The 19808-nt window shown below is 33.3% G+C and overlaps 1 protein-coding gene across 6 annotated transcripts in view; it reads left to right on the forward strand.

Moving 5' to 3' along the window:
• Nucleotides 1–19808, forward strand: part of LOC120420797 (nocturnin) — a 69436-nt gene that overhangs the window by 44381 nt on the left and 5247 nt on the right. The window contains exons 2-6 of one of the 6 annotated variants that reach the window (XM_039583914.2): nucleotides 5330–5636; nucleotides 17128–17360; nucleotides 17424–17489; nucleotides 17553–17674; nucleotides 17733–18446. In XM_039583914.2, the coding sequence (XP_039439848.1) occupies nucleotides 5563–5636; nucleotides 17128–17360; nucleotides 17424–17489; nucleotides 17553–17674; nucleotides 17733–18446 (1209 nt within the window). In that variant the 5' untranslated portion in view covers nucleotides 5330–5562. Of the gene's footprint in view, nucleotides 1–5329; nucleotides 5637–5767; nucleotides 5931–6074; nucleotides 6257–16773; nucleotides 17028–17127; nucleotides 17490–17552; nucleotides 17675–17732; nucleotides 18447–19808 lie in introns of those variants that run through there. The other 5 variants (XM_039583915.2, XM_039583913.2, XM_039583912.2 and 2 more) reach the window with 5 other exon arrangements.

Genomic DNA, 19808 nt, shown 5'->3' on the forward strand with positions numbered 1-19808 from the left:
GGTAACTGTATTTTAACGTGTGTATTTTTTTTTTTTTTTTGCTGCACAGCATCCACCAGCATTATTTGCTTCCGTTTCGGCAGGAGGGCAATTTATGGGTTTGCTCGACTGGTGTTGTTGGGGCAGGCCGAGCGGTTATGACCCGAGTGGAGTAGACCGTTTTGTTGCAGCTGCCGTTGAGGTGTTGTGGGTTGTGGTTAGGTTTGCAATTACAAGATTAAAGTACTGGAAGGGGAAGCTGTGGGTGCGAAGTTGATCAATTAGTGTTTTGATCTATTTCATTCAATATTAAGATTACTGGTTACGTCGATTTCAACGCTTGATTCTTGATAAAAATTTTGACGATTCATCAATTTATCAATTTATCAATATATCAATTTATCAATTTATCAATTTATCAATTTATCAATATATCAATATATCAATTTTTCAATTTATCAATTTATCAATTTATCAATTTATCAATTTATCAATTTATCAATTTATCAATTTATCAATTTATCAATTTATCAATTTATCAATTTATCAATTTATCAATTTATCAATTTATCAATTTATCAATTTATCAATTTATCAATTTATCAATTTATCAATATATCAATATATCAATTTTTCAATTTATCAATTTATCAATTTATCAATTTATCAATTTATCAATTAATCAATTTATCAATTTATCAATTTATCAATGTATCAATTTATCAATTTATCAATTTATCAATTTATCAATTTATCAATTTATCAATTTATCAATTTATCAATTGGTTATTTATTTTTCAAAAGACGATAGCTCCACAACTATTCTCCAAATTTTCAGTGTTTAAAATGAAAAAAAAAAAAACCTTTCAATATTTTGTGATTCAGCTAATGATTGAAAACCAAATTTTCATGTATTTTTCAACATTTCTAAACTTACTACATTCAAAAATTAATATATTTTTTTAGAAATATCGAAACATTTAACTTTTTTTTTTGTAATTCAAATTTAAAATTAGACGAATGATTGTCAAGCTATCGCTTTGTGGAAATTAAGTGCTTATTACATGACACTTAGAAAATGAAAAAACCTAATTTTATCGATTTTTATTCTTTCTCAGCAACTTACTGTCCGATTTGAAAGCCAAAATATGAAATTTATAGATAATTTTATCAGCTATCTGATTTTTTTTTCAGAGGTAGACAAAGATGTACAATATTTAACTAATATAAAAAATGCTATTTTTTTCTATAAATGGTGGTTATTTTAAAATGATCTATTTTAAAAACAAAAAATGGCAGGTTTGCAAATTATTGCAATATAAAATCATTGAAAACAGATTTTTTCCAACAAAAAAAAAAACAAATTTTAACAAAGCATGTAAATAACTTGGAGGCAAACATTTCATCCACATCTCTTTATGGCTTGAAAAAAGCAGGTTTTTGTTCCTTAAAACACATCAAAAAAGCTTCAAAAAATATAAAAAAGAGATTTTGGGAAATTGAATTTTTGTATTTCTATTTTTGTGAATAGTGTTAATCAATGCCTACAACTTTGCTGAAGAAACCAAATCGATCAGAAAATTTTGTATGGACAGTTGTATCGAGACTTGTAGAGGTAAATGAATGACGCAAAATGGCCTTCACATAGTTTGATCCAAATAAATAAATAAGATAAGTAAAATAAAATTGCTGAAATCGGCAGATTTCGTGAAGAATTTTTCATTTATCAATTTACCATTTTATCAACTTATAAAAAATGTCTGCACTTTATCTTAAGCAAAAATGGGACACTCACGATTCATTTCTTTCAAATCTGCTCTATGCTCTGACCCTATAAAAATTTGAATAAGATATTTCGGCAAGTTCACAAAGAAAAAAAAGCTATAATATTTCACATTTTTGGTTAATTTTTAATTGATTAATTTAATTTATTGATAATTTAACTATTTCAACAAAATTTTAAATCAAGACTTGCCTAACATTTCTAGTCGGCTAAGATCTCTACCCCTCCTAGGTCTCGCGCCAACCTGACCTGACAACCGCGTAAACGATCATCGCCGCGGCGCTTTGTGTCGAACGGCAGATTGCACAAAACTTCAAGCTAAGCCAAGCCATGTCTCGACTGTCGTCGTCATGCTGTTTTGATTCGTCGCGCGTCGCGTCGGTTGACTCATTCACTTGATTCATAAGTCTTGATGGCGTATTTGGCATTTGCTCAACTCATATGCACTGAACTAAGAACAGTATGAAGCTTAATTTTATCATTTATTTTGAATATCTTGTATTGAAATTGTGGAATTGGTTTTGTTGATTTTGTTGAAAAACAAAATAATACAAATTTCCATCATTTTTGTCAAACAGTGTAACCACTAAGCTGCTGCTGATGGTTGACCCCAACAGATCAAACGAGAGCAGCACGCTACTCAATTTTGGGTGGGTTTGCAAGTGATGGTGTTGACGCGATTGCACGACTGATCGATGGAGTCAAAAAGTGCCAATGTGTCATGTGAATGATGGAGCAGAAGAGAAAAAAAAAACAACAAGCTGGGCAAAGAGCAGTCACGATGTCTAGCCAGAGAGACCCGAAATGTGAAGCACTTTGTTGACCTGTACGAACGATCTACCGCTGCATGTGAGCGGGTTGCAGGAAGGAAATTTAGAGTGGTAAACAAACTTTTTTTTGTGAGGTTTGGAATTTTGCTCGATATCCGGTTTGTTGTGGGGTTTTGAGGTGGTTAGTTTTAAATTTATGGATTTGCTTCGATATTGAAAGGGAAGACTTTGAAAGTAAATTGATTTTTGTTTTTGTTCACTATTTTCTGGTTTCCGCATTTTTAAATCTACCATAAAATTTTACGCGAAATTTGCATCTGAAATTGAAAAATAAAATTCAAGCTCAATTTTAATTTTATTAAATTTTACTGACGAAAAATATCACAAAATGTTTTACAAATCATTACAATTAATTTAGTATTAAATATTTAGAAAATATCAATGAATCTATGAAAATATGCATAATTTGTAAAAAGATTTAATAGTCTTTATTCAATTATACATAAAATGTATTCAATCGGTTTTACAGTCTTTTCAATAAAATGTCTAGTTTCAGTTATTTTTTTGCCCTCCCATCTTTTGAGAGAAATTTTGAAAGAGGGAGGACTTTAAATTTGATTGCGGTAGTATTGTATAAATATCTCAAAAGCTTGTACACTTCTGCATATCAGGGGGTTGTTGTGAGCAAAATAACTTCATTTTATTATCAAGCTTTTTCTTGAATGTTTTGAGAATATTTGAAATTAACTTTTTCCTTTTCGATTTATTTTGTTTTTAATGCTAAATGTATTTAAATTGCAATATAAAAAATGTGATGTGAATTCAGGGTAAATAATTTGTGAACATATTGTGGAATATTATATATAAGTCGTTCTAATCTAGAGGTCAATGGGGAGTGGGGCAAAAAATATAAAAATTGAAATAACAAGCCATAGTCTCAACGTTTGAATGCAAAAAGTGTTTTAAAATGCATTTTACACTAGTTTAGTTGTTTTGCAATCTTTAGTTTTCAGAAAATGTAAGATTTGAAGAAAACAAAAAATAGCGAATCAAATCTTTTTACGAAACTAAACATCGAAAATTTTCAAAAATGAACCCAAACATGCCAAAAATGATTTTAAACGCAGAGGAATGCATTTTAAATTGATTTCAGCTAATTGCACTAAAAATTGCATTGAAATTAAGAAGTTTTTTGAAAAAAATATCTGTTTTGCCCCCCTGACTTTTAAAAATGTTTGTACCATCCTAATTTCTAGTTTTCAATATGGGTTTCAAACGATGTAAAATTTTGGTATGCATTTTCAATTTAACACACTCAAATTTTTATAAAATACCATATTTTTTGAAAATATTTATGCATTTGTACTTTAAACCGTTGAAAATATATTTCAACGATTTTTTCAAGCGAAATTTAAAATCGTTGGTACTTTGAAATGTTGAAAACTGTTGATTTTTTTAAATAATGCATTCAAATTTAAATTTACAATTATTATTTTTTAATCTCCCAAAATACATTTTTTTCTTAAAATACTGTAAATCATTAAAATATTAAAAATTTTATGATTTTTAAAGTAGGTTTTTATGTATTTTAGATACCTAAATGAAAATATAAAAAAAAACAAGTATTTGCATAAATGAGATGATTTTTCTTTAAGTGTTGTATTTTTTTACAATTACAAACTGTCATCAAGTGAAAAAAATCGAAAATTTCGCACCCATATTGAAAATAATGATTTTTTATGATTAACGTTTTTTTTTTATTTTTTCAGTTTATTGCAAAAAAAAGAAAATGCACGCAACATTTCTAATAGTTTAAAACGATATTAAAAGTTTTGTTTTTTAATATTTTCTTGAAATACGGTATTTTGTGAAAATTTGAGCATTCTTCTAAAAAAAAACTGTAATTACTGTAAATTAGCGTGGCTCACGGATATATGAAAAAGACAAAAGTGTTCAATTTCGAACGCCTCGACCGAAATTTTGTAGCATTATAGCCTCAGAAGCTAGCCTACAGTGTAAATACATACCAAATTTCGCATCTCTTGATTATAGCAAGTTATAAATTTAAGTATTTTCAAAAAAATAAATAATTTTTAAAAATGTTTAAGAACTTATAAATTAGAAATTTACTGAAATATTTTAAAATACATCTTAGTGAAAGCTTTAAAAGAGTATATTTATTTTGTTTCAATTAGGCCAGTAAAAATTTTATTTCAATGTTCAAAGTTCAAAGTTACATTTTTTGAAAACTAATGATTGCAAAAGAACTGAACTAGTGTAAAATGCATTTAAAACACTTTTAATTAATCCTTGAACCTAATTTAAGCTCAATCGTATGAAATTTCATATGAAACTGCGTTAATTGTCTTTTTTTTGTATGGGGTTTATATATTTATCTTAATCACTCCAGTATTTTTAGCTCATCAGCACGTTGGTACTAAATATAACGACAATCTTTATGGAATAAATAAAAAAATGTATTTATTTCCGTAAAAATCACCATGAAACCACTAAAAAGAACAAAGCGTCTCCATTCAACAACAATTAACCTCCTTTTTCACCCTTCAATAATTTTGCCTTTAATTAAACCCGTTACAAAGTCACAACCCTACAGTGTTTGCTAGTTGCTGCCGGATCGTGTCACTCTGTGTGTGTACCGCTCGAAAAATAGCACATCAATTTTGAACAGCAAATAAAACTGACCTTGAATCAACGTTTTTCTTCCCATCTCACCTCCTCTATTTCACCCACAAATCCCCACCCCACAACGTTCCACCACCCACACACACTCTTCTAGCCAAGACACAAACCAATCAAGAGAGCGTGAGCGTGAGCGAACGTGAGCGGATTCGCGACTAACGCTCGCGACCGGGAACAGTCGCGCTCTCACCGCGAACCACACAGCTGTTGTGGCCTGGTCAGCAACACACAAAGAGAAGAAACGCGGAAAGCGTAGTCGTGGTGAGAGGAGAAAGTAGTCACGACCACCACCTGCAAGCAGATACCAGTCTTACCGATCTTACGCACACCATGATGGGACCATGCGTACGGACGACCTGTGTGTTCAGTACGAGACGCTTCCGAGCGCTACTGCTAATCCCAAGGTAACGACGGGCTGATGTTCTGTACCAGACACTGACGGACTGACCTCTGACGTTTCGGCGCTGTCCATTTCTCCGCGTGTGTTCTGTGTGTGTGTTCAGTGTAATTCAGTGTTCATCAACGCGCGCGCGGATCTACAAGCTTGCTACAGCTTTGCCTCGATTAAGTGACATTACCCGATGTAGATATTGGAACCTGTAGCCGCTGCTCAAGTCTCAAGTCGCTGTGTTCGTCGTGTCGCCGTGTTTTTGCCGTGTATGTTGTGCGGCCAACCAGGAAGCGCTGCCCAGCTCAAGGTGTGAATCTAGCCCGTAATACAGTTATAGATATCTCGCGTCAGGTTGTTGTGTATCCAACTCATCTGCACATGCTTCTGCTTCTCTACAGCAGAACATCCCATCAATCGTCCGCGACCTATCCCTGAATCGGCGGCAGAGTAGTTCAGTTCAGTAGTGATGCTGTAACCACCATCCTCGATTGACCGTAGAGCGTAGCGTTTTTTGTCAGTTCTTCGATCGAAGCAACCCCGCATGGAAATGTTCAAGCTGATCGTGTCCAAGTGTCGCGTAATGCTACGGAATCGGCTGGCGGCGGCGATTCAGGGTGGCAAACATCCGGACAGGTAGAGACGGGTGACATTTCCGCGAAAGTTCGTCCCAGTAGTGTGGACGGAAAAGTGGTTGACCTTCCATGTCATTCATAGCAGGCGGCGACGGGTGGGATGTCGCGTGGTGTGTTGTAAAGTTGGGTTGGGTTGGGTCCGAGCTGTGTGGGCGCACCTTAAACAGGGACAACGTCCTTGGGCGAGGAGGATGACATCAATTTTGGTCACGGTGACAAATTGTGGTGAAAGTGGAGATTATCGCATACTAGATGGGTGGATAACATTTATTTTAGTGCGTCCATCCCGGGAATTCCCGGGACAAAAATCCCGGGATTTTTCCAAAACCGGGAATTCCCGAATCCCGGGATTTTTTTATATTTTGTCCCGGGAATTCCAGAAATTGAAAACAAATCAAATTTTTGTCTGCAATATCTGATTTGGTTGTGGAAATAGATGAACAGTTGAATACTTAGTAATGGATAATAATTTTAAAGCATTAATATTTGTATTCGGCATATATCAGCATTGATTTGGCTTATTATGGAAAATTGCTAAAATTTTTGTTTACAGAACTGCAAAATGCTTTGCGCCAAAAATATTTTCTAATACATTTTATTTATTAAAAAAAAGACTAAGTAATATATTCACGTATATTTAGGACTTTAAACTTGAAAAAAATATTAAATAAAAAAAATAATTTAATTTTTAATCAAAAACCAGCATCCGGAGCAAATCAGGATAAAAGTTGTTGCTTACGCATTTTTTTTTTTTTTTTTTGCATACTGTTCTAATTGTTTTGATTGGTTTCGGTTACAAAAGGAACAGAACAAAACTATTAGTACGCCAATTTTCAAATTTATTGCTCTAAAATCTTCTGTACTTTTCAGACTGTAGTCCCGATTATCCCCAGTTGGCGGTAGTGACCTAAAAATAATTTTCAAAATATGTTTTAAATTTAAAATATAACATTCTAAACTTATCCAAAAATTAACATTGTCTGCTAAAACTTTATTTGTTTCGTTTCTTGCTTTTTTAGATAGTTTAGTTTAGTCATGTTATATAAATTAATAAATAAAATAAATATATTAAAAATTGCGGTTCATTTAAATTCCAAAGCACATCGAAGAACAAAAAAAATATGTGTTCTAAACTATTTCAAGACTGCTGTCCTTGTTCAGATTAAAGTGTATTTTATCACCAGTTATCGGTATTGAGCTAATTTAATGATTTAAGCTTAAAAAACATAACAAATATAATGGAAACATAGATTTTATAACTTCTTCGAAAATTTCCCGGGATCCCGGGAATTCCCGGGATTCCAAAAATATTTTTCCCGTTTCCCGGGAAATTCAAAACCCGGGAAAATTGGACGCCCTAATTTATTTGCTTGCTCTTTTTGGAGGGAACCACCTTTACGAGAAACGTGATACGACGCGCGGATGTGTGTTGTAAGGTGTTTGTTGGGGATAAAGTGCTGTTGTGTGAATGAAGTGTTGATGGGGTGAGAAGAAGGTGTGGCAGGGTTGCCAGCGGATTTTATCTGAAAATCGAACTAATTGTTTCAGATATTTCTTCGATTCTTTAAAAATGATGCACTTTATAAACAACTGCAATACAATACCAAAGAGTATTAACTATTTAGTATATGAATACTGAACATTTCACTTCTCTCTGACAATACAGTTCAAAAGAGTACAATGCAATACCATAAAAAAAATCTGTGGGTTTATTTCGAACAAAGTAAATCAAAATGTTTCAGCTCTATTTTTTTTAATTTTTTTCCGTTCCTTCAACCATGATTTATGAAAAATCAAAAATATTTTGAAGAATGTGAATGTTTTCACGCGGAAAAACTGTAAGTTTCACGAAGACCATAAGTTCCAAAACATTTTGTTTACGGAACGTGAAAAAATTTAAATAACCTCGAAAGCGATTTGTATAATTTTCAAAAAGTACATTAAATGTTTATTTTATTTCCTTCCCTCTCTTTTCTTTATCAATGCATTGCAATGGTCAAGCCCTTTTTCAATGAATTGAAGAATTTTTTTTAACTGATGTTTTTTATCATTTTCCGACCTTTGACTCGAAAATTAAAAATTTCCTGAATTTTAAAATTAACCTATCTGTTTAAAAAATACAAAAATGATTGTTATACAATGGGGGGGGGGGGGGGGGGTGGAGAAAACAACTTGAAATAAAATATGCAGTGGCCTTTAAAAGTATCATTTAAAAATCAAGAAGTTATGAAATAATTTGCAACACAATCTTTAAATAAATAACATAAATTCAAATTTTAAATTTGCGATTTCAACGTGGACCATGAAAAAATCAAATTTTCAAAGGACTCAGACAAAACATTGAAATTTCAAAAGGCCTGATTTTTAATATCAAAATAATATAATTTATTTTATCTTGAATAAACCAAGCATAAAATTGTAGTCATAGCCTGTTACAAAATATGACTGAATTAATATTTTTTCGGAGAAAAACTATTGAAATAGTATCGATGTTTCAAATATCGATCTCTGATTTCATAGTATTTTTCTTGGTATCTGTTAAAGCAGGTCAAGGATTGATACCTAAGAGCATGCAATGGCACTGACCTTGTTGCGTGCTCTTCGGTTGACGTCCACGTAAGGAACATCCTGGAAGGAGCGTAACTAACTACATCCGTAGTTCTGTTAGATCATCCGAATTATCTTGATCAGAACAGTATAGCTCTGGTTCCTTGCGAGTGTCCTATTTTCTTACCTCCACGTTGGCTTGGTTTTCATGATGACCTAGCTGGTGGCCTGTGGAAACGGATCGTAAACCTTTGACCACCGCGGGTCAGAGTCGAGACGGCTAAAAGAAAGGGGCGCGACAATGTGGGAAAGGGAAGTAATTTGTGATTGTAGACGGTATTGTTTTGATTCGCAGTATGTTGAGTCAACTGCTGTGGATGTACCTGAAACATCGCACAACGGGGTTTTCTCTTCTATTCATTCTCAGCTACCACCTATCTCCTATTTTTATTTTGCTCTACTGATTCTCAATTCTTCACTGATTCTTCTGTTTAATATCCATCATTTGATTTTGATTTTACTAACTTTTGTTTCTCTTATCTCTCAAAGCTTTTCCACTCTTTTTTACCAATTGATACTGCTGGAACAAACTTTGTTTTGTTTTTTTTTTTTTTTTTCCTTAAAAATATACTTTTCCTTCGTGTACTAGTAATATCAAGTCTATTTATCATTTGCCTAATCTTTTTTGATTTTATTGCGAATTTATTTATTTGAATAATTCTTTATCTGTCCTATAAATTATCATTACTAATCTAAGCTTGTTTTGTATCTCTATTTATTAACTATTGTCTAATTTTACATCTAATACATCTAGCTTCTCATTTTTATTCTTTAAAATACGCTCATCATTCTCTTACTATTGATTCTTGATTTTTATAAAATAAATTCTCTGTTACTGTCTATTGTTATCAATCTTCACCCTTTTCTTCAAACAAGTGAGGTTTGAACCCTTACTCAATTTATGGAATGGTTAAAGGATTAACACAAATATTACTATTGTATTTTTGGTAAACTTTTAAAACATGCTTAGGACCAAAAATTGTAACAAAACACCGCGACAAAAGAAATAGCAACATATAAACACGACTCAACACTAGGAAAGATTTCAGAAGAAAACAATACACAGTAAAATAACAACTAGTTTTTGAATTCAAACTAAAAATAAAACAGTTTTTGCTTTAATGAAAGTTGATAGGCACACTATAGATGGTTAGGCGCTTATACTTACATCAAACCCTACTTAATGTACCACCCCCGGCCGAGTTAAAATGCGTAACCGGAAAAGAAGGTGTGCATGCCTGGCACGAACACTCAAAGCGTGTTCTAGCGTGCTGCTCGTACTGACTCAGAGCAAGGATGAGATGTAGGTGTAAGGGCAGTGCGTGTTCGTCGGGAACCTGGTGCATAAGATCGGTCAAGGCCCGTTCTAACACTGAAAATTGCGAATTGCGAATTGCGAATTTTTCTTGGTATCTGTTAAAATTCAGGGAGTTATACAAAAGTGGATTGTATCTACTGTATTTTACTTTCTAAAGAATGTTTGCTAATCCAACAATAAATAAATAAATAAATAACAAAAATAAATTTACTAGAAAAGAGCTGGCCTATCTTTGAAAAACTTTTCAAATTAAACTTTTAAAGTCAGTTCAAAAAATGAAATACTTAAAAATTATGATATCTAGAGTAATTTTCAAATCAACCTATGAGCCATGGGTTTCCTATGCAGATAGGATATTTTGAAAATTTAATCTAGAAATGAGCATAAAAAAACATGTGCAAAAAAGTTTTTAACAAAATGTTGAGCCGATTTGGTCAAAGCAATGTTGAGATATTGTAACACTCAGGGTGGCTACTTTAGTCGGGAAATCGGAAAAAAAGTCGGGAATTCGCAAAAATCCCCGAAAAATCGGAATCGGGAAACTCAGGCATATTGGTTAATTTTTTTTCTAATTCTTGAATATTTTTTTTATATTTTGCACAATTTTTAATATTATTAATAAAAGGTTCTTTTCACAATTTCAATCTATTTGAGATTGAAAAGGCTATTAAAGACATTCAAAATCCTGATGAATAAAAACACAGATTTTCATGATATTTTTTTTCATGAATCATAATAGTTTTATTAACTTTTGTTTGTCAAAATGAGGTAACAAAAAACAACAAATTAATGAAAAAATAATAAAAAAAATAGAGCCTAACTTTAACAATAATTGCCAGCTTAAAATTTTTCTTTTGTTTAATTTTGTCAAATTGATTGAAAAAAGATCCCAACTTGAGTTTGGCATTGGTTTTTTTGGTGGCCCTGTTGGTTTAATCAAATCGAAATATTTTGAATTCATCCAGTCATTTCAACTATTTTTCCCTTTGAACTTTTTTTTTGAGTATGGGTAAATTACTATAGAGGCTTGATTTTCTTTTACCGGAAAACTTAAATATCGAATAAAATCCAATTACCGTAAACCGGGGTGACTCAAGATTATTATTTTTAAAACATGTTCTGGGTTAGGCCACACAAAGTCCATGCACTATTTTGGAAAAAAAGTTTTTTTAATAGTGTTTAGAAAAATAGTTACGTTAATAATTCTTAGGTTAAATTCCAGAGTGACTTTGATAGTCATAGTTTTTCTTGTTAAAATCATATTTAAGATGTTCAAACTTTTTTTGTACGTTAAATGTACCATCACTAAAGTAGCTAATATAGTTTTAAAGAAAAAAATCAATGTTTTTATTTAGTTAACTAAGTTTATAAGCTTTTTAACAAAATACATTTTTATTTTAGGTAAAATTGTTAAAAAGTCGTAATTTAGCCTGAATTTTTTTTTAAACTCGTTTTGTGTATAAAATTATCGATTTATATTGCATTTTATACTGAATTCGAAGCACGAATCACAAGTTTTCACAATTTACATAAAATTTGTTTAACTGAAATTGCATATAAATATGGAGATTTTTTTAAATTTTGTTTCAAAAACACATATATTTAATATTTGTAAACTTATTTAACCTTCTCCTAGTGGAAAATAGTTTGATGAATCCGAAAATGCATTCCGTTTAACGATTCAAAATCATGTTCATTGTGAAAATCATGACACTTTGAGAAGTTTAAAATAATGACTTTCATCAACATTTTCTTAACTAAAGTTAAATAACTTTTTAAACTTTTCAAAATTTTATGAAAAGTTCTTCTTGAAGTACTTTTTTTTTCTACCACGATCAGTATGATTCTAAACCATTCCGTACGTATTTAAATAGTACTCTTCATTTTGCGGAAAAATCTCGAACCTATCAAAGTCACCCCGGCTATCAAAGGCACCCCGTTTTACGGTATTGATGTTTGTCTTAGTTACAGCCTTTTTAAGATTTTTGGCGTTTTTTTTTTCAAGTTTTTTATCCTTTTATCTTTGTGTCCTGATTTCCTTCACTTCCCGTTGATCTAGAGTGCTCATATTTGGCCTAGATGCTAGTTATATATGTCCAAACAACCTCTTAAAATTTCTGGCAAATTGGTGAGGTCAATGCGAGTTGGGTATGTTCTGTTCGTGGACTCGCTCTTGAATACTGACAACTAGATAAATCGACAATGATTGAAACAATCGATATCAAAATTTGCAAAATTGAAAATGGAACTTGGTCAAATCCTTGTTACCAACGAATTCCTAGATATTTTTCTTAATTCTTTGAAAGAATAATAATAGTAAACATGTTTTAGGCGTCCTTTGACCTAAAATTTAAAAAATAAATTCAGTTTTCTTTAGCTTTTTGCCATTTTCAGCTGAAACGAAGTATCTAAAATTATAAGTATTATTAAGATTTCGGTTATTTTTCTGTTTATGTTTCTATTCTGAATCCAACTAATGAGTTTTTCCATTTTTGAAGTGTTTTTTAGGAATTTGTTGTTAAATTTATGTTTTACAAGAATTGTCAATTGTTGAATTCTTTAAAATTAATTTATTTTTTTCCGGTGGCTGATATTTACTTTTTTATATAAAGAGTTTTTTGATTTGACATTTTTTTTTGGTTTGAAACCATTATTTAGATTATTATTTGAGTTTCTGGAATAGTCGGGAATTTGAAAATCACGCAACCAAATGTCTTAAAATGTATTTTGGTAAAATTTGAAAGCATGTATTTTAATACCTTAAACTCAGATTAAAGTGTATGCTCATACTAACTCTTTAAATTTGGGCTTTTATATACGTCGTTTGAAACCATTCGCAAATAATTTATTTTTTCCAGAAAATTTTTTTACTTCAAAAACTTTTCTCTCACGTTTATTCCAACAAAACTACCATCACTGCTTTCCCCTCAGCACTAACACCCTTAAGCAGAGGGTATATGTTTACATCTTATCGTCCACCCGAGAGGCTTATATCGTACACCATCTATTCTCCCGAAAAGCAGGGACTTTCACCTTCTCAGAGAATCTCGCTACATTCGGAGCGCTCGTGGATTCCGCCGTTTCATTCACAGTCGAGTCGGGGCCTACAACGCAAAACACGAACGAAAGCTATTCAAGTCCTGTCCGGGAGCGAAGGGTGTTTGTTGTGTGCATTTGTGAGCTGCAGCAAGTGTTTTTGGTTCGGGAGGAAAAAAAAAACAACGAGTGTTGGCTTTGGCAGTGCGAAAAACAAATTTTGCCAACTCTGTTTACCTTTTTTACGCGAGCTAGAATGTGGAAAATTTGCACATCATAAATTATTACGTAAAACGTGCACCGGATTGGTTCTGCAAATTTTGTTCAGCAAAACATACAAATGAAAATTTATTTTGGCCGGACGTCAAAATGTGTGGAACTTCAAAGATGTGAAACTAAGCCGCGTCGGCTGACTAGAGGGAAAATATTGCTTTATTTTTACGATTTTACGTGGCATTTTTCTTAGCACGCGAAATACGCAATTTGTTTGGCATTGACATTCGCCGCGCTGATGTCACTAACTTGGTGGTGCACCGCGACCTTGCCTATAAACTGATTGATCAATAATACTTGCAAGGAAAATATTGAGTTTTTCTTCGCGATTGTTTTAATGGCATACAGTGAAAAGATTTGTTGGTAGTATAAGATTTTGAAATAATGAACCCTTCACTGCCAGGAAAAACACAATCAATTTTTCAAATATGATTGCAACATTGTGAAATTATTATCTAATCGCATTTTGTGCACACACAACTTTTTTAAAAATTATTAGATTTAATTAAATCTCTAGATAGAATTTATAGCATCATTTTTCTGAACATGAATGCAAGCCGAAGGAGTCTGATTTAGTGTGATATCAATTAGTTTGTTTAACATTGTCAATAATCAATTAAAAAGTTTTTTTTAAATTAACAATTACCGTAAGAAAATTGAGTTCCATGTAAAATAAATAACCAAATCCTATCATATCAATGCATGTTATAAACGAAATCGCATTGTACATTTGTAAAATAAATCTTTAGATTTGACCATATTTTTCAGAAAAAAATTAATGTAATTGTAATTTTATTAAATATAAATATATGAAAATTAACATCATTTTATGTGTAATTTCACATTTTCAAATAAATTAAGGTATTATAGAAAAAGAGGTAACATTTAACAATAATTTTTGTAACCTCCTAGAATTTTTTTTTTTTTGCCTTTTTCCATTTTAGAAAAATAAAGCATACTCCTGTGTATTTAATTTTGATTTGATGACTAATGTTTCTTAAAAATTTGTCCTCTTCCAATCCTGGCAGGTTAATTTACAACTGTTATATCGTGCAAAATTAAGCTTTCTTTACTGTGTACTATATCCAATAAACTGAACAAACTTGAACCAGCCATGTTTTTAATTTTAATAATGATTTTCATTCCAAAACTAAAATAGTTTTTTTTTTCTGTAAAGAGTTTCATAAATTAAGAAATTTATTCAGACAGAAAAAACAGAAACACCCAATATTGTGTTAAAAAATGTAGAAGGTGTTAAATTGTAAGGTTTTATTTTACCTCTTTTATGATGTAATATTACTTCAATTAAAAAAAAAAAAAGTAGTAAATTAACATTTTTTTAGGGGATAATAACACATTTTTTCTGACATAATCGATGTGCTCATCCCAGATGTAATATTACCATGATTTTGTTACTGTGTAACAGTAGAAAAATCTTATCTAAACATTGAAATATTCATTGAAATGTTGTGCAACAGATTGTTAACTATTTAGAATGCATTACCTTTTGTTATTTTTGCATTTTAACCAAATAAAAACGTTTCAACCAGTCCAGTTGTTATGCAATCATTAGTTTTCAAAATATGTAAGTATCGACAAATTTTTATTTTTTTTTTAAATATGTCCAAAAATCCAGATATTTTTAAAGGAGCTCTAACATGCTTGAAAGGTTTAATATTACATATTTTACCATGTAATATTACAGTTCAGACTCGATTATCCGAAGCCTCGATTATCCGAAGTTTCGATTATCCGAAGTTCGATTATCCGATGGTTTGTATAAGACTTCGGATAATCGAATCACGATCAAAAAAAAATGTTTTCGTATTTTTTTTATTTTCTTACTTTTTACATAAAATTTGAGTTCTGCGAACCCATTTTAGTCAAATTTGAATGATTGATTGCCTATTAAATTAAAAAATGCAATTTTTCAATATTTCATCACCGCCATTTTGGCCGCCATCTTGGATTTAAAATTCTTAATCACTTTAGAGTAGTTTAGGAGTCTTTAGTATGACTCCTCAACAATCAAAAATAATACATAAATTTTTTTTTCGTGATTTGATTATCCGAAGTGAAATTTTGAAAAGGCATTCGGATAATCGAGTCTGGACTGTACTTCAATTTCGCCTGAAAAATTTCGTCACAAGGGTGGTAAATTTACATATTTTTAGAGGTGAAATTGCTCATTTTTTTCTGATAGTAAAGATGTACTCATACTCAGACGTAATATTACCATGTTATTTTTTACTTGATTGGTTAGACTTCTTTTTCCTTTAAATGTTTGTGGTTTTTAGAAAAAATAATTTTTGCCATCTGATTTTTCGGGACAATTTCGAAGGACAACATAAAATTTTAAAAATATTTGCAACGGCCTTATTTGCCTCCGAAAAATGAAAGAATATTAGCCAAAAACTGAAATAGTTGCTTCTCTCCATACATTTTGACAATTTTTCTCATACAAATTTCAATGGCTCGGTGAGAGGGGTTCCCGTGTTCAGATCAAGCTCAATTTTTGAATTTTCACTGTATAAAAAATCTTGGTAATATTACATCTTGGAATGTCGACAGATTTTTTGATAGAAAACAAGTGATTTTTTTTATTCAATTCAATTCAATTCAATTAGTGCTTATAAGAATTTAACAGTTCTGCTCCAGGATGTTACATTTGCAGTTCAGAGATTTGGAGAACCTTTTAACTGAGATCAATTCATAAGCCTTTACAGGGAGGGTACATGTTTCTAAGTTTAGATTTTGCTAGCTAAGTTCCCTTTTATGGAAAATACATTTTGAGAGAAAACCCTAGATCTATGGATTTTTTTAAATTGATTGCACTCATTTCACATACATTGAGGTAAAATAACATCGAAACAGAGGTAATATTCGGAACAATTATTTTCAATGTAACCAATTCATGGGCAAATCTAAAATAATAAGGAGGTTTCCGAATTCGGACCACCCTAATGAAAATTTATATAAAACTTCACATTATTATCAACTATTCAAAGAAAAATTTTCTGACCTCTCACTGACTTCGCATACAAACAAATCCGTCGGCACTATCTTCACTCAGGAGTAGTAACCTCGGCCTCGACCATATCGTACTAACAAAAGAAAGATGACACCCCCTAGGGAAGGGGGACTTGATCTTGATAATCCGCGTGTTTGTTGAATATTCTTACCCAACAATAAGCGTGGTCCTAGGCAAAGATTGAATGTTTTATTCACCTCTCTCGCACTCGCGTGATTTGCTAGTCCACGCGCGAGCTCTACTTTCCTCGCCATATCTCAAACGTTGGATCTTCTACTTCTTTTTTGAGATAGCTCAACCAGAGTCGTGTCTTGTTCGTAGATATTCAGTCTAGCGTGGATCGTAGACAGAGTGGGATGTGAATTGCGAGTCGTTAAGGTAGTCAAGGAAACACAAGATGATTGAAACTAAAGCGGTTGTAAACGGTAGAAATTGCGACGAACAGCTGCCCAAAGATGCTGGTGGTCCCAAGAAGAAGTCCCACCTGCAGCGGGTCATGCTGCAAAGGTAGAACCTGGAAACCTCGTCTCATCCTCATTACCCTAACTTCTCAGAATCTTACCTAAATTTAACCAAAAAAAAACTATTTATTGTTTCTTCCCCTTAGGATGGGTTCGTTCACGTCGGCGCCCCAAATCAAGAACGTCGACTACCAGGACGACCAGCTGCAGATCTCGGACGGGATGTCCATCCCGGACCTGGTCGAGTACTGCCGGATCATGCGGGGTGAGGACCGGCCCCAGCTCGTGAAGCGCAAGTTTCTGCGGCCGGACGAGCGCACGGGCCAGCCCGACCTGACCGATGGCTTCCGGATGCTGAAGCTGGACGCGATATCCAAGAGTGAGTTTGTTTTTGCGGAAAGAAGGAAGAAGACAGTGTTGAATAATGTTGCGCAAATTTCAGATTGTAGCGAACCGACGACAAATCCAGCCCAGCTGCGGATCTTCCAGTGGAATATGCTCTCACAAAGTGAGTACTTTAGGCTTGATTCGTCCAAGTTCAAGTTAATAAATATCTAATTTCAAATTTCAGCCCTCGGCATGCATAACGATGGGTTTGTACGGTGTCCAGTTGATGCGCTAACCTGGGATTGCCGGCGGTATCAATTGATACAGGAAATTGTACAAAACGATCCGGACATTGTGTGCCTGCAGGTAATTTGAAGATCCAATATTGGTTTCACCACTTCAACAATTTTACTTTATTCCGCAGGAAGTCGACCACTTCAAGTTCCTGCAGAAGATCCTCGCCACCCAGAACTACGAGGGCGTATTCTTCCCCAAGCCCGACTCGCCCTGTCTGTACATCAACGACAACAACGGACCGGACGGCTGTGCGGTGTTCTACAAAAAGGATCGCCTCGAACTGCTGAACCACTTTACGCGGGTCCTGGAAGTGTGGCGCGTCCAAAGCAACCAGGTCGCGATCGCCGCCCTCTTCCGGACGCGTGACACAAACCAGGAACTGTGCGTGACCACGACCCACCTTAAAGCCCGCAAGGGAGCGCTGCTGTCCAAGCTGCGCAACGAGCAGGGCAAGGATCTGCTCGGGTTCGTCGATGCCGTGGCCGAGAAGCGACCTGTGATACTGTGCGGAGACTTTAACGCCGAACCCATCGAGCCGATCTACAGCACGGTGTTGAACTACAAACCGCTCGGACTGACCAGTGCGTACTCGGACCTGTTGGCCGAGGAGGGCGATCCGTCGTTGATGATCAAGGACCTCAAGTCTTTGCAGCACCAGTCCAGCATCAGCTCCGCGCACAGTGTCGACGACGACTGCGCCAGTAGTATAAGCGCGGGTGGCCGGACCAAGGCCGAACAGTCCGCCTCCTGCGAGCCTTCCTACACGACGTGGAAGATCCGCGAGGAGGGCGAAGTGTGCCACACCATCGACTACGTCTTCTATTCCAAAGAGCAGATCACTGTGAGTATTGGAAAGATGTTTTTTTTTTTTATTTAGTTTTGTCCCAAATTGTCAAGTAAAGTAACGGTATATTTTTGTCAAAATTGAATAGTGCATTGTAAGATGAGTATAAATTTTAATTTTATATATTTATACATTCGATTAATTCTTTGCAATACGACTAATTTCATTTGTTTTAAATCTCTTAAGATTTTGATTGGACCTAAACTTTTTGTGGGGCCTTTCATATGATAGAAGAGGTCATTTTGCATCAATGGTTTAAGAGCGTTCTTTTATTACGTAACGCACCTTTTTTGAGGCCGTGTTACGCTCCATACATTTTTTTTAATTTGTATGGAAATTTTGTTACGAGGGGGTTTAAAAATCCGATTTTTTGCGTTATGTAATAAAAGAACGCTCCTTTTGTCCATGCACCTTTCCATGCAGTTTGGGCAGCTGTCCATAAAAAATGTGATAGAATGTTAAAATTTTACCCCCAGCTCCCCTTCGTAGTTTTGGCAAAACAGAGGCTATGATTAAAAGGAGTTAGTTTTCTCATGCTCATACTGCCCGGGAAGGTAGGAATAACAAAACTTGTTACAAAACTTGTTTTGTTGTCAGAAAATCATGATCATCGGTAATGAGAAGAAAACTAATAGCATCCCCAAAACTTATTTTAAAAATGGTTAATAATTGTGTATCACCCCGGGCAGACGGTAATAACAAAATTCATGCCATTTCAATAACAAATACTGTTAAAATAACAGAAAGTGTTATGGAATCTTCTTGAAAAATCATTTTTTGCATAAGGGTTTTATAACAGTTTATGTTATCATAACAAAATTTGTTATTGGTCTGATATTGGTTAAAAGCCAAATCAACATGGGAATAACATTTTTTGTTATGGAATAATAACACCAACTGTTATTGGGATGAATAACACTAAAGTGTTCATAACTTTTTATGGGTTGGTCAGATATGTAATGTTTTGGTCTTTCAAATACCTTCTGAAAAATATATAAAAATGATGCGTTTTCTTAAAAAATAACCCTTTTCCACAATTTAGCCACTTTAGCCAAAATCATTTTTAAGCATAACATTTGAAATACTTCATGAAACTTCATTTTTGTTTCAAAACAGTCAAAATCGGTTCCGATTTTGAAATTGGCTTCCACTTGAAAAAAATAAGGCAAATTATCCAAGAGAGCAAATAACCAAAATAGTGCATTTAAAAAAAGAACCTAACGTTCTAGCAATATAAACAAATAATAAAATATCTCGTCCCGGGCAGACGGTAATAACAACATTCATGCCATTTCAATAACAAAAACTGTTAAAATAACAGAAAGTGTTATGGAATCTTCTTGAAAAATCCAGTTCTGC

This window comes from Culex pipiens, chromosome 2 (assembly GCF_016801865.2).
Source record: "Culex pipiens pallens isolate TS chromosome 2, TS_CPP_V2, whole genome shotgun sequence".
Classification (NCBI taxonomy): domain Eukaryota; kingdom Metazoa; phylum Arthropoda; class Insecta; order Diptera; family Culicidae; genus Culex; species Culex pipiens.